Raw genomic sequence first — 13,410 nt, forward strand, 5'->3', positions numbered from 1 at the left:
TGACATCCCTACACTACTCATGAGCTCATTTTCAGTTTTTTTTTTTTTTTAATGGATTAAAAGTGGAAATGCATTCGAGGATGTTTACTAGTAAGCATGCCTCACAGGCCAGGCAAGACAGAAGGATCGAGAGGAAGCGAGCAGCAGAGGCTTTCAAATTTTGGTTGGGTTTGCCTAATTCTTATTATGGGAGTGAGTGGCGGTTAGAACCTATTGATGGAGATGGGTAATTGAGTATGCTTCTGATTCTTTTTGACCACTCTGGTATGTCTCTGTATATTATAATACTGAAGTTGGAATTTCCCACCAAAAAAGAGGGGGAAAGCAAACATAATCATTTGCTTTGGATCTGAAAGTTATGAAGCTTAAATTTATATGTAAAATAATCTTCTATGTTATGCATGAATGGTCACCTTTGTCACCTAACTAGGATTGGTAGTTTACAGTTTACCCCTGACCCTTGGGGCCTCACCACCCCACCCCAATGATACTTAAATGCTTTTAATGTATATCTTGTCTATGAGACTGTTGAATATTATGTGCTATGTGTTTGTCAGTGAGGTTATTGAACTTTATTTGCTAAAAAATTATTTCAAAAGATAGGTGTGTTGGCTGACCTAACCTGACCCGGATAAACCCAACCCATGTTTGTGTTAGGTGGTATTGGACGAGGCAGGGGCAGGTTTTATATAAATTCCTCCGGCCCGTTGCCATTCCTACACTACTCATGAGCTCATTTTCATTTTTTTTTTTTTTTTTTTTAATGGATTAAACAATTTAAACAATGCAATAGACAGGCATTCTTTGACGAAAATTCATTCATATTGAACTTCTAAGGGCAACAACATACTATTTGTCTCTACAAACTTGCTGCCCAACATTGTTTGTTTTATCCAATCTGTTAATATATACATGACATAATGCTCAATTTACAATTTATATAGTTGAAGAATTTTTTAGTATAGATGTTACCATAAACCCCTCAATACAACTTTTTAGCATTGATGAGAATCAGTAATGATGCATCTGAAGTGATTTGACAGGACTTCAGAAGAATGTTTTAAAAAGAAACAAAATTGGACCTGCTCTCTAATGCTATTCCAGTTTATCCCCTCGACCTTGATGATTGACTTCGTGAATAAGATGAGGACAGCACCTGTAAGAGAATGCATTATTAATGACAAGTTGCATGTCACTGAACTTAAATGGATGCACAGTAAGAGCTGAAGGTATCCACTCATTATCATGGTGATTATTAATGAAGATTACCCTTTTATATGCATTCATGTTCATAACATTATCAACCTTAGAAGCATAGATAGAAATTTGTTCTTGTCAAAATTGTCAATTAACAACAATCTGAGATATTACCTAGGTATTTGGTTCAGTGGCCAGAGGTTCCAGAATATCATGACTGTTTGCAACCTCAAATAGGTTACTAAAAACCTATATCCTTTGTTACCCATGTTTTAATTCTCAAATGGCATGTATGCAATATTGGATCTGAGTCTTAAAGCGTTTACAAAATGATTGCAATTTGTACCTGATATATCTTTGGTCCCTTCTTGAGTAGATAACCCACACTGTTTAAATTATCCACAAATGTGTCAATATCAGGAACCCTAAGACCAATCCTATCTGCCAAGCTGTAAATTTCCTGAAATGCCATAATATATATATATATATGCATGACTAAAGGAGCATAAATCATAACTAGAAAAGACAAGAGAAGCAAGAGCTCATACAGAAATCGAAAAGCAATCTTTCTGATCCAATTCTGATTGCTTATTGAGAGCACTTAAAAACCGTTTTGCTTCTTTCTGTTGACTCATCCCCCCACTCCGACCAAAATCCACAAAACCATGCTCATCAACATACTTGTCATACAAGGATTCTTTCATTATTTCAACCACATCCTGCAAGATACATGTCGTTAAGTATGAACTTCATGTGTACTGATCCAGATTGTAAAACCAAAGGTATAGTTGTTCTAAACTTCATTTAAATTGAGTGATCAATAATCAAAATTATTGCTAAAAATATTGCAGATATTATCCACAACCTTTAATTAAAATAATGGTTCTTGTTCATGTCATAGGGTTGCATCAAACTTAAGAATGCCAGACAAAAGAAATATTTTTTTAGCTTCATGCCATTATTTAAGACCATTTTCAGCTTCAAACATTTGGAAAATTCTCGTGTTTTTAGGTAGCATTAGCTTCAAACTGGATTTTCTATTGTTGGCCATTTCAAGAATTATAAAATGCTTCAACTTATCAAAAAAAAAAATATATTATAAAATGCTTCCTTAAATCATGAGTACTTTATATTTTGCAAGAGCACTTTCAAAATTAAGCTCCCTTACAATAGTCAAACATATTTTCCTACTTTAATCTACTGATCAAAATCCTTTATGAGAAAAGGAATAGTGACAGGACCAATGATATTAACATCTAGATAGATCATAGAGTATTCACCATTGCATCTTGGGCTGTTATCTCTTCTCTTAAGTCTAGCCTAGCTCGAGCCTCTGCCAGCCTGACCAGACTTTCCAGTTGCCTGGCAGTTATTGGTGTACCATCAGCTGATGTATTACGATCCCTAAGTTGTAAGTAAAACTTCTGCAGGATTTCTGCTGCCAGCTTTGACATCCTGATTTTGAAAATTAAAATTAAAATAATCAAAAAGAAAAAGAGGAAACAAGAACAAAGAACTAAACCATATATTTTTCAATAACAAATATCTTCATTAGAGATGCAATGTAGAGATTCGATCAAATCACCTAGGAAAGACATAAGTTCGAGCATAAGCAATATATTTGCGAAGAAGTTGAGCTGGTAGTGGAACAAAATCAACATCTTTCTTTGGGTCAAGTCTCCACTGAGAAACTAAAGAACCACCTTTTACACTCACATTTATGCCTTGAGCACTCTGTGATGCTGCATCTGGTGAAGCAAAAGCATAAACAGTTTCAGAGAAAATTTGATGTCAGTCAAATTGATTTCTTTCATTATTAGAAAACTTCCTTCCTAAGTCAAAGATGGAGGAGAAATAAAAGTGTAAACACTACCTCTCCGTAGCTTTTTTGCAGCTGGTGAAAGTTCTCCATGTCCAGAATGAAGCTGTAAAACAGATATTTATGTGAGTTTTATTATTGAATTACACACACAAAGATTACCTAGAAGAATTTGTGGTCCTATAGAACCAGTACTTTGAAAACTGACGCTCCAATTTGTTGAAGAATTTTAAGTACACCTGGTATTTTTATCTAGTTAACCAAATTCATGTATGTTTAACAGTAAAAGATAATTGCAAATATTTCTTATCTTGGGAATAATCATTACTTGCACAACAACAATAACACATGCTTATTTCTCTTTTACACTTTTCTTTTTTTCCTTTTAAAGTATCAATCCTACCAAAATTTGTTCATGACATTTTTGGATAAATTTCCACTACCCATTTGGGTGTCATGAGTGATTACTTTCCAAATTGTCACTGTGACTGCATGACAGTATTAATGCTAAAGATAAATGGCATAGTCCCATAGACCTTCATAAGATATGAGTAGCTTGTCATTCATTCATAATCATGCACCGCCAAAAAAAGGCCAGATGGGGAAACTTACCGACATGATGTGCTCTGAGACTCGCTTATCCAGAAATTCATCAGGTTTATCAAGTAATATGAAAACCAGATCAAATCGTGAGAGGAGTGCAGCACTCATTTTCAAGTTTTCATTCACAGTTTTTGCTCGGCTGCAATTTGGACATTTGATATTAAAATTTATCAACATGTTTTTGAAAAACATAATAATCAGCATCATACTATAATAATATAACAGTCGTTCTGCTACTTACCAACTCAGTGTCATCTGTCACTACTTACATGATTTTTACATGGCCCATGAAGAAAGATAAATTCATCTAATATCAACTTAAAGAACAGTCTAGAAAGAAATTATTAAATTACAAAATGAAATTTTAAGAGATTACTTATAATGACCACCAACAGGGTTTGCTGCTGCTAAGACTGAAGTTCGGGCAGATAAACTTGCTACCAGTCCAGCCTTTGCAATAGAGACACACTGCTGTTCCATGGCTTCCAGTAGAGCCTGCAGTAATCCCAAGATAAGTGAAACCTATTTGATACTAAAAAGAGCAATCATAAAAGATTGATTAACAGCAGGACAAACCTGATGTTCTGCAGACATTTTGTCAAACTCATCAATGCAGCACAACCCACCGTCTGCAAGTACCATGGCACCTATTGGGACATTCAGTTGTTACTTTAAGAGTATAAGAGTTAAAATTTTCCATGCGGTAGAGATGATTCACAAGCATTGAGCATTCATGGACCCAATTTTATATATGTTGATTTCTTAGCTAGCAAAACTATTTTGAGTCAGGCAGATCTGTAGTTGTCAAACAACCCAGAAGTCGTGTCTCTATGCTCTAAAGTTGGAGAGACATTATAAATTCCTATAATTTTTTTAGATTAATCCTTGCTATGGTAGCTTAATCAACTATTTGACAAGAATCAGAAACAATTCATCTCTTTTCCACCTGTCATATCAGAAATCTCTAATGCTTGGCTACTTCAAAAGATTATGTTTCTGCTTGAAAGCTTCAACTAAATAATTGTGGAATTTGGCATTCTTTTTGCAATAAGGCTATAATAATAGAGTACATACAGAAGACAAAAAGAAAACTAAAGGTTTCCCCATTTTCTTTTTCCTTTTTTTTGGCATGATAATCAGGTTAGAAAGGCATCAGAATTTCCCATGCAATACTGCATTTCACAACTAGAAGTATCACACTTAACAGGAATTCTTAACAGTCAGATAGAGAAGGCTAGACCCAAGAGAAAATTTAGAGTGTCCTCCAACCCCTTACTACCCCAAAACATAGAACACCCAAAATCACTAAATATTTCAATATATTGCATTATCTATTGCAAGAATCAAAAGTTATCAAACCTATTGTTCTATAGCAACAACATTTCCAAGTGTCTAACCATGTGGTAAATCTCCTTTGAGAATATTAAAACACTGAAGATAAATGAAAACAACACAAAGAAGATTTCAAAAATCTGTTGAAAATTGAAATACTTGTGAAATTCAGTCAATCAACCACTACCTGAATCATTAGTAAAGCATTCACATTCCAATGCAACAGAGTAAACAAATAAGATAGCAAAACATCACAATTCAGAAAGGGAAATATGAAATAACTACCAGCCTCAAAAGCATAGTCGCTTGTCATGGAATCCTTCACAACAGCTACAGTGAGGCCAGCTTTTGTAGTGGCATTACCACATACATAAATGCCGCGTGGAGAAACAGCAGCTGCTGCTTGCAGTATTTGGCTCTTTCCTAATCCAGGATCACCTAGTAAAATGACAATTAACATGATACAACTTCAACTTCTCTTCCCCATGAATGATATAATACTCCCTGAAACCTTGACCTCTAGTTGATGAAAATACTTTGATGTGGTATCATTTTCATTCTCATTTTCAATAACTGACCAGATTTAGTTCCATCCAAAAAGAGTTTAAACATACCAACAACTATGACATGAATGTCTCCTCTAACAGGGACCTTGTTCCGATCCTTTAAATGCTTCCGAACACCTCCAAACAGTGCTAATGTTATGCCCGCTGTTGAGAAAAAAGGAAATTTGATAAAAACACCTCAATTTCAGATACATGCTCAATAAGGACATAATCTAGAGTGCAGCCTAAGAAAGTAGGTTTTCATACTCAATTATGTGTATACAATTATGTGATTTCACAAAAGAAATAGTTATCTCAAATGCCATTATATCTGTGGCCAGCACATGTCAGTGAAAGTTTAAAGAATGAGCACATTGAATCCTTCCTGAACCATAACCTAGAACCTGATCTTAATTATCTAAATGAACCCGAAGCATACCATTCAGAAGTGAATCAGGAATTAAACTTTCATGAATCCATATTTCTTCTTTTATTCACAGTAAAAGGAAGCTTTGAAGTATTATGTTGGCATTGTGCCATGTGATGGGGACAACGCCCATGTGATGTGGGCAACCCAACATTCAGAAAAACCATAACTCTAAGGTTTACTGCAAGTAGGAGTAGCTAATTGAGCACAATTTCCTAAACAAAAAGGGTTGCTAAGACAATGTGACCTCCCTCATAGCTGGCCGTAGTGAAAGCTCTAGCCTTCAAGAGGGGTTTGGCACTCCAACACGATTTGGACACTTGTCTAAAATTGGCCACATTGTCCACGTTGTGTCCAGTCCAGTGCACTGCAGCACTGGACCAAAGCTTTGCCCCTCTAAGAGTGCTCCTCTCTCTCATGGTCTCTTTTGCTCTAGGGCTCCATCATCATATATATCGTGGGACTTAGTCTGTGGACACTAGTAGGTGCTCATTCTTGTAGTTCCTACATACCAGAAAGCCTCTGAAGCCCATGGAGTTGTTGAAGCATGTGGAACGGTTCAATTGTTTATCCATTACATTATTAGTAGATGCATAGTTTTTGGAGAAACTTGAGGTACAACCTCAAATATTTTATTATGATTTTTACAATGCAATCTATTGTTTTCCTTCATTTCAAATACAAAAAACTGAGTGTTATTGGAGTAAACATTTTAAGCAATTTTAACAAGTCCATAAACTGTTGTATTTGTTCCAACTGAAGTTGTTAAGATGGGAAATTGGGTTTGGAGAGTCCAAAACAAAACATTAGCACATACTATATTTGCCAAGCAAGATACTCAAACCATTACTTTTGGATTAGTCAGCATTATACCCTTATACAGGGACAGGGTGGGGACAATTGTAATAGAATAGAACAAGCAATGGGGAAAAAAAAAATTGATAAGTAGCAAAAATTTTATTAAAATAAGAAATCAGCCAACCCGAGTACATTGGGAATGTACAATGGGGGCACAAATCAAGAACCAAAATTACAACGATCAAGTAAAACAGTAAGGGAAGAACAAGAAAGATGACAAAAGACCACACTTTAAAAAATTAAAAGATTTAGCATGAAACCCTTGGACCATATAAATAACAATGAATGGAGTACACATAACATTACCTTTAACAAGCTCATGTCCATAGATTGAAGGACATATAGATTGAAGTATTTGCCTGAAGATATCTGAGCCATTTTCCTCTTTAAACTTCACAACAAATTCCAAATCCCTCGGAGAAAATGAGAATAAATTGCACAGCTCCGTAGCTCTAGCTTTAGAATTAGAATCTTGTGAATCCTCAGGTGTAGACTGTGACTTGGAGTTTTTTATTGAAACTGCTTCTAGATACAAGTAGTAGAACCCTTGATTTTTGCTTTTCGATTTTCCTGAAAATAATGAAGTTTGCTCCAAACAGCATTAGCAAACATCCATGTCTAGCAATGAACTGAATAAACTGTGTCAAAGGAATATCTTTATCATACCTCCTCCAATATCCATGTAATTATTAATTACTCTGATAATTCCAGTGACAGTCACCACATCTCCAGGTATGCACGCATCAACAAGATCTTGGGTTAGTTCACATTCTACTGTTCGAGGAACTCGACCTTCTTCATGATCTTCAGGCTTTAAAAGTTCCTGCAGCCTGAAGTTGGACGAGGGAAAATCAAAATGTTATCAATATTAGCTGAAAGAGGGATGTCTAAATAGAAATAGCAGTTCTGAAAGTATTGAAGCAGAAGTTAGCATCGCTGAGCTTACCTTATTTTCTGAAAATCTGTTGTTTGAGCAGTAGATCGAATTGGAGTAAAATTTTTGCTCTTGCATCCATATAAATCACAACTTTGTGGTGGCGAAAACTTTCCATCAGGGAAAATACGCGTAATTTCAGTTTTGCACTTTGCACAGTGAAAACTCATCTGCACCACTAGAGGCTTGACAGTGCTAACCTTTACTACGGTACCACGCACGGATACAAGCTTGTCTGTCATGTCAACAAGTGATATTGTCTATATCGTTTCCTTAACATATAATAAACTTGGACTAGTGATGAATATTTTAAGACTTACCAATATAAGCTGCTTTTAAGTTCTTCAGGGCAATCATAGTTTCAGGGTAGTTGTGCAGTCGTATATTTATTTTCGCACCATCTTCAATCATGTTTTTCTCCAAATTATTCAAAAGAACCTGCTTCCATGTTAAATAAAGATAAAATTTAAAATATGCTAAGCCAAAAACAAAAATTTTCAAGAAATTTCTACAATTATCACTTTGTACCTTGTGAATTGCGGCACTCATGCATAAGAGAGCCGCCTTAGGTTTATCCTCTAGCATTATGTAAAACTCTTCGAGACCACATACTTTCCGGAATTGTTGGAAGTCAATTGACAAAACGAAGACGCCATCGTCATCTTTTACCTGTGGCGCAATTCAAAAAATATCAACCTTCTATATTCACTAAGAAAATTATCCGAGATGAAATTGGCGAGCTTGAATGAACATTTTTTTTTTCTTTTAGCTTTTTAGTTTATTTGCCTCTTACTCTTTTTTTTTAGCACAATTAACAAAATGAACACTCTTTTACACATGAAAATTTTCAAAGAAACCCCCAAACCGTTAGTGACAAATGCCGAAGTTTGAAAATTGGAGATGAAAATGAAAATGCCTCAAAATCCACATTCAAAAACACATACAACTCTCAAAAATCCAATTGCTTAGAGAGAGAGAGAGAGAGAGAGAGACCTGAGAAGCGAGATTTAGGGCAAGTGGAGTGGAGAAGAAGGAAAAGAGAGCAGAAGTGAGGTTGAGGCAGTCATCTTCGATTGTTGGGAAAAGCTGTTGGGGAAAGTATGAAGCCAGGATATCCATGTACCCGCTTGGGTCTCCGGACCCGGACCTTGAACCCATCCCCATCTCGGTCTCTGTCTTTCTCTTTCTGTAGCTTCCTCCGATGGATTCCGAATTTCAGCTCTCTGAGCTGGATTTTGGCGGGAGATCGAAAATTTAGGAGAAACAAAGAAAAGGGACCGTTGTCGTTTTGGCTTTAATGCTAGACTACTATAGTACAATATTTCACATGGGGGATGCTTATTACACATTTTCATAAAATGGAATAGTGAGTCTGGCGAATTTAGATTCTTTTTTTTTTTTTTTATAAGATAGAATTTTTAATTTAACTTAATTTAAATGTATATGTGTATGAAACTCCCTTATGGAGACTTAAATTCTGACAATTACTCCTTACACTTCACAAGTATTTATACTTGTAGAACGATCACGACATCAAGAATGCTTAATAGTTGGCGAATTTAGTTTATGAAATTACAGAGTACATGGTGTAATAGATTATACCCATCCATAAGGGATCATTGTTGGTGCACATTACTTGTTACACACCATACATACAATTCAATTTTTGAACGAAAATCATGTTTTAAAGTCACCATCTTATTTTAATAAGTACTGTGTGTGTAATATGACAATGTATAATAGACGTTGCTCCTTTTAGTTTTTACTTTTTTCAAGGTATCCTAGGAGGAAATTTTTGGAAAAAATTGTCTCACGCCTAGTGTAATTCAAAAAATTATTAACTTTTCTTATAAAAATAAATTTACTAACTTTTACTATTAATAACACTAGCTACTTAATGAGTTTTGTTTAAGTATATATGTAGTAGGTTCCAGTTAGCTCAACTAGTAAAGTCTTTAATGGTTAAATAAAATATTTGGAGTTCAATTTTTATCTATACTAAAAATCGATTGGGGTCTTTCTCTGATGATTAAGATCTAAATTTAAGATATATAAATGATTTTTGAGGAAAATTTCTCAAAATCAGTGCTGTCCATTGTTTTACTATGTATAATTTATTTAAATAATCCAATCCAAAAAAAGAAAAAATTATTTAAATACCACATATGAAAGATTTGATGAATATCTACGCTGGCCATAACCATCTTGTTTACACTGTTATGTTGCTCAGTCCCGATACTTTCTTCCCCTCTCACTCTCAGCTCTTCTCTCCCACAACCCAGCCAGTCACTAACCTTCGGGCTCATCACCCTCCATCTCTTGGTTCTTCTCTCCCCCTCAATATTGTGTTGGTGCAACTCATCACCGGCTCCACCATCGTCAACGCAACCAGTTCTTAGGTTCGATTTCTTGCTTTGCAGCGTCAATCGAGTCCACCAATCTCACCGCCGATCTGGTTTTGTCTCCCCAATATGGGTTTTGGGATTGTTTGTGGAATGTGGGTGAAGCCATGCGAATGTGGGTTTTTCCAAGCCACATGTTGCGAATGTGGGTGAAGCCATGCGGTCATTTCTCACTGGCCATGCTATCATCACACACACATACGTACATTTATAGTGTATGCCGCCTGCTCCATCTCGGTTTATCCCAAGGGGTATCTCTATATCTCAAATCCAGAAATACATTCCTAGAAAATGGAGACAAGGTACAGAACAATACGATAAGCCGTCCACATCATGCGAATCAAATGATTCTGTCCCAGAAACAAACACAAGCAGTGATGAATCTCTGATTAATTCCCTTTTTACATCTCTCAAGGACTTTGCAAGCCAAGGCCATCTATCAAAAGCATTCGAAACCTTCTCTCTTATCCAGCTCCATGCCTCTTCTTCTTCCTATGACCTTATCTCACATCCCATCTCTTTTCTTCTTCTATCTTGCACTAACCTTAAATCACTCCCACAAGGTCAACAGCTTCATGCCCAGATTATCTCCTTGGGTCTCCAACAACACCCCATTTTGGTGCCCAAGCTTGTTACTCTTTACTCAAGTTTTGACCTCTTTGCTGAAGCCCGTACTAAAGAGAGAGAGAGAGAGAGACCTGAGAAGCGAGATTTAGGGCAAGTGGAGTGGAGAAGAAGGAAAAGAGAGCAGAAGTGAGGTTGAGGCAGTCATCTTCGATTGTTGGGAAAAGCTGTTGGGGAAAGTATGAAGCCAGGATATCCATGTACCCGCTTGGGTCTCCGGACCCGGACCCGGACCTTGAACCCATCCCCATCTCGGTCTCTGTCTTTCTCTTTCTGTAGCTTCCTCCGATGGATTTCGAATTTCAGCTCTCTGAGCTGGATTTTGGCGGGAGATCGAAAATTTAGGAGAAACAAAGAAAAGGGACCGTTGTCGTTTTGGCTTTAATGCTAGACTACTATAGTACAATATTTCACATGGGGGATGCTTATTAGTTGTTACACATTTTCATAAAATGGAATAGTGAGTATGGCGAATTTACTTTATGAAATCACAGAGTGTGTGGTGCAACAGATTTTACCCATCCATGAGGGATAATTGTTGGTGCACGTTACTTGTTATATACAACGTAAACACAATTTAGTTTTTGAACAAAAATCATGTTTTAAAGTCACGATCTTATTTTAAAAAGTATTGTGCGCGTAATATAACAATGTATAATAGACATTACTCATTTTAGATTTTACTTTTTTCAAGGTATCCTAGGAGGAAAAGTTTGGAAAAAATTGTCACACACCTAGTGTAATTCAAAAAATTATTAACTTTTCTCATAAAAATAAATTTATTAACTTTTACAGTTTTACTACTAATAACACGAGCTAGTTAATGGGTTAAGCTATTTAAGTATATATGTAGTGTGTTTCAATTAATTCAACTAGTAAAGTCTATGATAGTTGAATAAAAGATATAGGGTTCAATCTTTACTTACACCAAAAACCGATTAATCTATTGGTCTAATGATAAAGAACTAACATTAAAATATATAAATGATTTTACAATAATTTACACAATAAATTGAGGGAAATTTCTCCAAGTCAGAGCTAACCATTGTTTTACTATGTTTAATTTATTTAAATAATCCAATCCAAAAAATAATAATTATTTAAATACTAACATATGAATATCTACGCTGTCCATAACCATCTTGTTTACACTGTTATGTTGCTATGTCCCGATACTTTCTTCCCCACTCTCACTCTCAGCTCTTCTCTCCCACAACTCAGCCAGTCACTCACCTTCGGGCTCATCACCCTCCATCTCTTGGTTCTTCTCTCCCCCTCAATATTTTGTTGGTGCAACTCATCACCGGCTCCACCATCGTCGACGCAACCAGTTCTTAGGTTCGATTTCTTGCTTTGCAGCGTCAATCGAATCCACCAATCTCACCGCCGATCTGGTTTTGTCTCCCCAATATGGGTTTTGGAATTGTTTGTGGAATGTGGGTGAAGCCATGCGAATGTGGGTTTTTCCAAGCCACATGTTGCGAATGTGGGTGAAGCCATGCGGTCAGTTCTCACTGGCCATGCTATCATCACACACACACACATACATTTATAGTGTATGCCGCCTGCTCCATCTCGGTTTATCCCAAGGGTTATCTCTATATCTCAAATCCAGAAATACATTCCTAGAAAATGGAGACAAGGTACAGAACAATACGATAAGCCGTCCACATCATGCGAATCAAATGATTCTGTCCCAGAAACTAACACAAGCGGTGATGAATCTCTGATTAATTCCCTTTTTACATCTCTCAAGGACTTTGCAAGCCAAGGCCATCTATCAAAAGCATTCGAAACCTTCTCTCTTATCCAGCTCCATGCCTCTTCTTCTTCCTATGACCTTATCTCACATCCCATCTCTTTTCTTCTTCTATCTTGCACTAACCTTAAATCACTCCCACAAGGTCAACAGCTTCATGCCCAGATTATCTCCTTGGGTCTCCAACAACACCCCATTTTGGTGCCCAAGCTTGTTACTCTTTACTCAAGTTTTGACCTCTTTGCTGAAGCCCGTACTATTATGTTCCAAGAAACAGTATCCTTTTCTGGCATTTTGTCGAACAAGCTTTGAGCAATATCAATTTCCCCAAACCTCCCATACATGGAGACCAAGGCATTATGTACAGACAAGTTCCACCCAGCAGAGCTAGCATTAATAGAATTATGAACCTCCCTACCAAAACCCAAATCCAATTTTTCACCACAAGCCTTGAGAACAGATGCATAAGTAAAATTATCTGGTCTAATCCCCTTATCCACCATGTGTTTATAGGCAGAAAGAGCCTCCCCAAAAATCCCATTCCTAACATAAGCAGAGATAAGCAAATTCCAAGGCAAAGGGTGCAAAATACTTGAATTTGCAATAATAGTACGGGCTTCAGCAAAGAGGTCAAAACTTGAGTAAAGAGTAACAAGCTTGGGCACCAAAATGGGGTGTTGTTGGAGACCCAAGGAGATAATCTGGGCATGAAGCTGTTGACCTTGTGGGAGTGATTTAAGGTTAGTGCAAGATAGAAGAAGAAAAGAGATGGGATGTGAGATAAGGTCATAGGAAGAAGAAGAGGCATGGAGCTGGATAAGAGAGAAGGTTTCGAATGCTTTTGATAGATGGCCTTGGCTTGCAAAGTCCTTGAGAGATGTAAAAAGGGAATTAATCAGAGATTCATCAC

At 36.5% G+C, this 13,410-nt stretch overlaps 2 protein-coding genes across 3 annotated transcripts; both read right to left on the reverse strand.

Moving 5' to 3' along the window:
- Window positions 1-814: 814 nt before the first annotated feature.
- On the reverse strand, window positions 815-11,134 carry LOC111999752 (probable DNA helicase MCM8). 2 transcript variants are annotated; one of them, XM_065761081.1, is made up of 17 exons: window positions 10,816-11,134; window positions 8,244-8,384; window positions 8,036-8,153; window positions 7,728-7,950; window positions 7,448-7,611; window positions 7,088-7,351; window positions 5,566-5,661; window positions 5,237-5,389; window positions 4,196-4,266; window positions 3,996-4,114; window positions 3,629-3,758; window positions 3,071-3,122; window positions 2,783-2,945; window positions 2,478-2,652; window positions 1,746-1,916; window positions 1,544-1,657; window positions 815-1,156 (listed from the first exon to the last, which is right to left on the reverse strand). In XM_065761081.1, exons 1-17 carry the CDS (start codon window positions 10,990-10,992, stop codon window positions 1,106-1,108), a joined length of 2,382 nt encoding a protein of 793 aa, XP_065617153.1. In that variant the 5' UTR covers window positions 10,993-11,134; the 3' UTR covers window positions 815-1,105. The 2 variants fall into 2 exon arrangements, with proteins under 2 accessions (XP_065617153.1, XP_065617152.1); XM_065761080.1 differs by lacking the exon at window positions 10,816-11,134 and adding an exon at window positions 8,709-9,021.
- A 1,587-nt stretch (window positions 11,135-12,721) lies between these two features.
- LOC112028398 (pentatricopeptide repeat-containing protein At1g71490) lies at window positions 12,722-13,408 on the reverse strand (the record flags this gene model as incomplete). The annotated part of the gene is made up of 1 exon (XM_024061083.2): window positions 12,722-13,408. A coding segment is annotated over one exon (687 nt), but the record flags the coding sequence as incomplete, so codon positions are not given.
- Between the last annotated feature and the right edge of the window lie 2 nt (window positions 13,409-13,410).

This window comes from Quercus suber, unplaced genomic scaffold (genome assembly GCF_002906115.3).
Source record: "Quercus suber isolate HL8 unplaced genomic scaffold, Cork oak 2.0 scaffold_394, whole genome shotgun sequence".
Lineage (NCBI taxonomy): Eukaryota > Viridiplantae > Streptophyta > Magnoliopsida > Fagales > Fagaceae > Quercus > Quercus suber.

Excerpts from the sequence above, each read along its gene's own strand:
- LOC111999752 (XM_065761081.1), bottom strand. The coding sequence starts at position 10,992 with ATGGGGATGGGTTCAAGGTCCGGGTCCGGGTCCGGAGACCCAAGCGGG. Across the intron at positions 8,154-8,243 it reads TGAGTGCCGCAATTCACAAG|GTTCTTTTGAATAATTTGGA; the intron begins GTACAAAGTGAT and ends ACATGGAAGCAG. Across the intron at positions 2,653-2,782 it reads CGAACTTATGTCTTTCCTAG|GATGTCAAAGCTGGCAGCAG; the intron begins GTGATTTGATCG and ends TTTCAAAATCAG.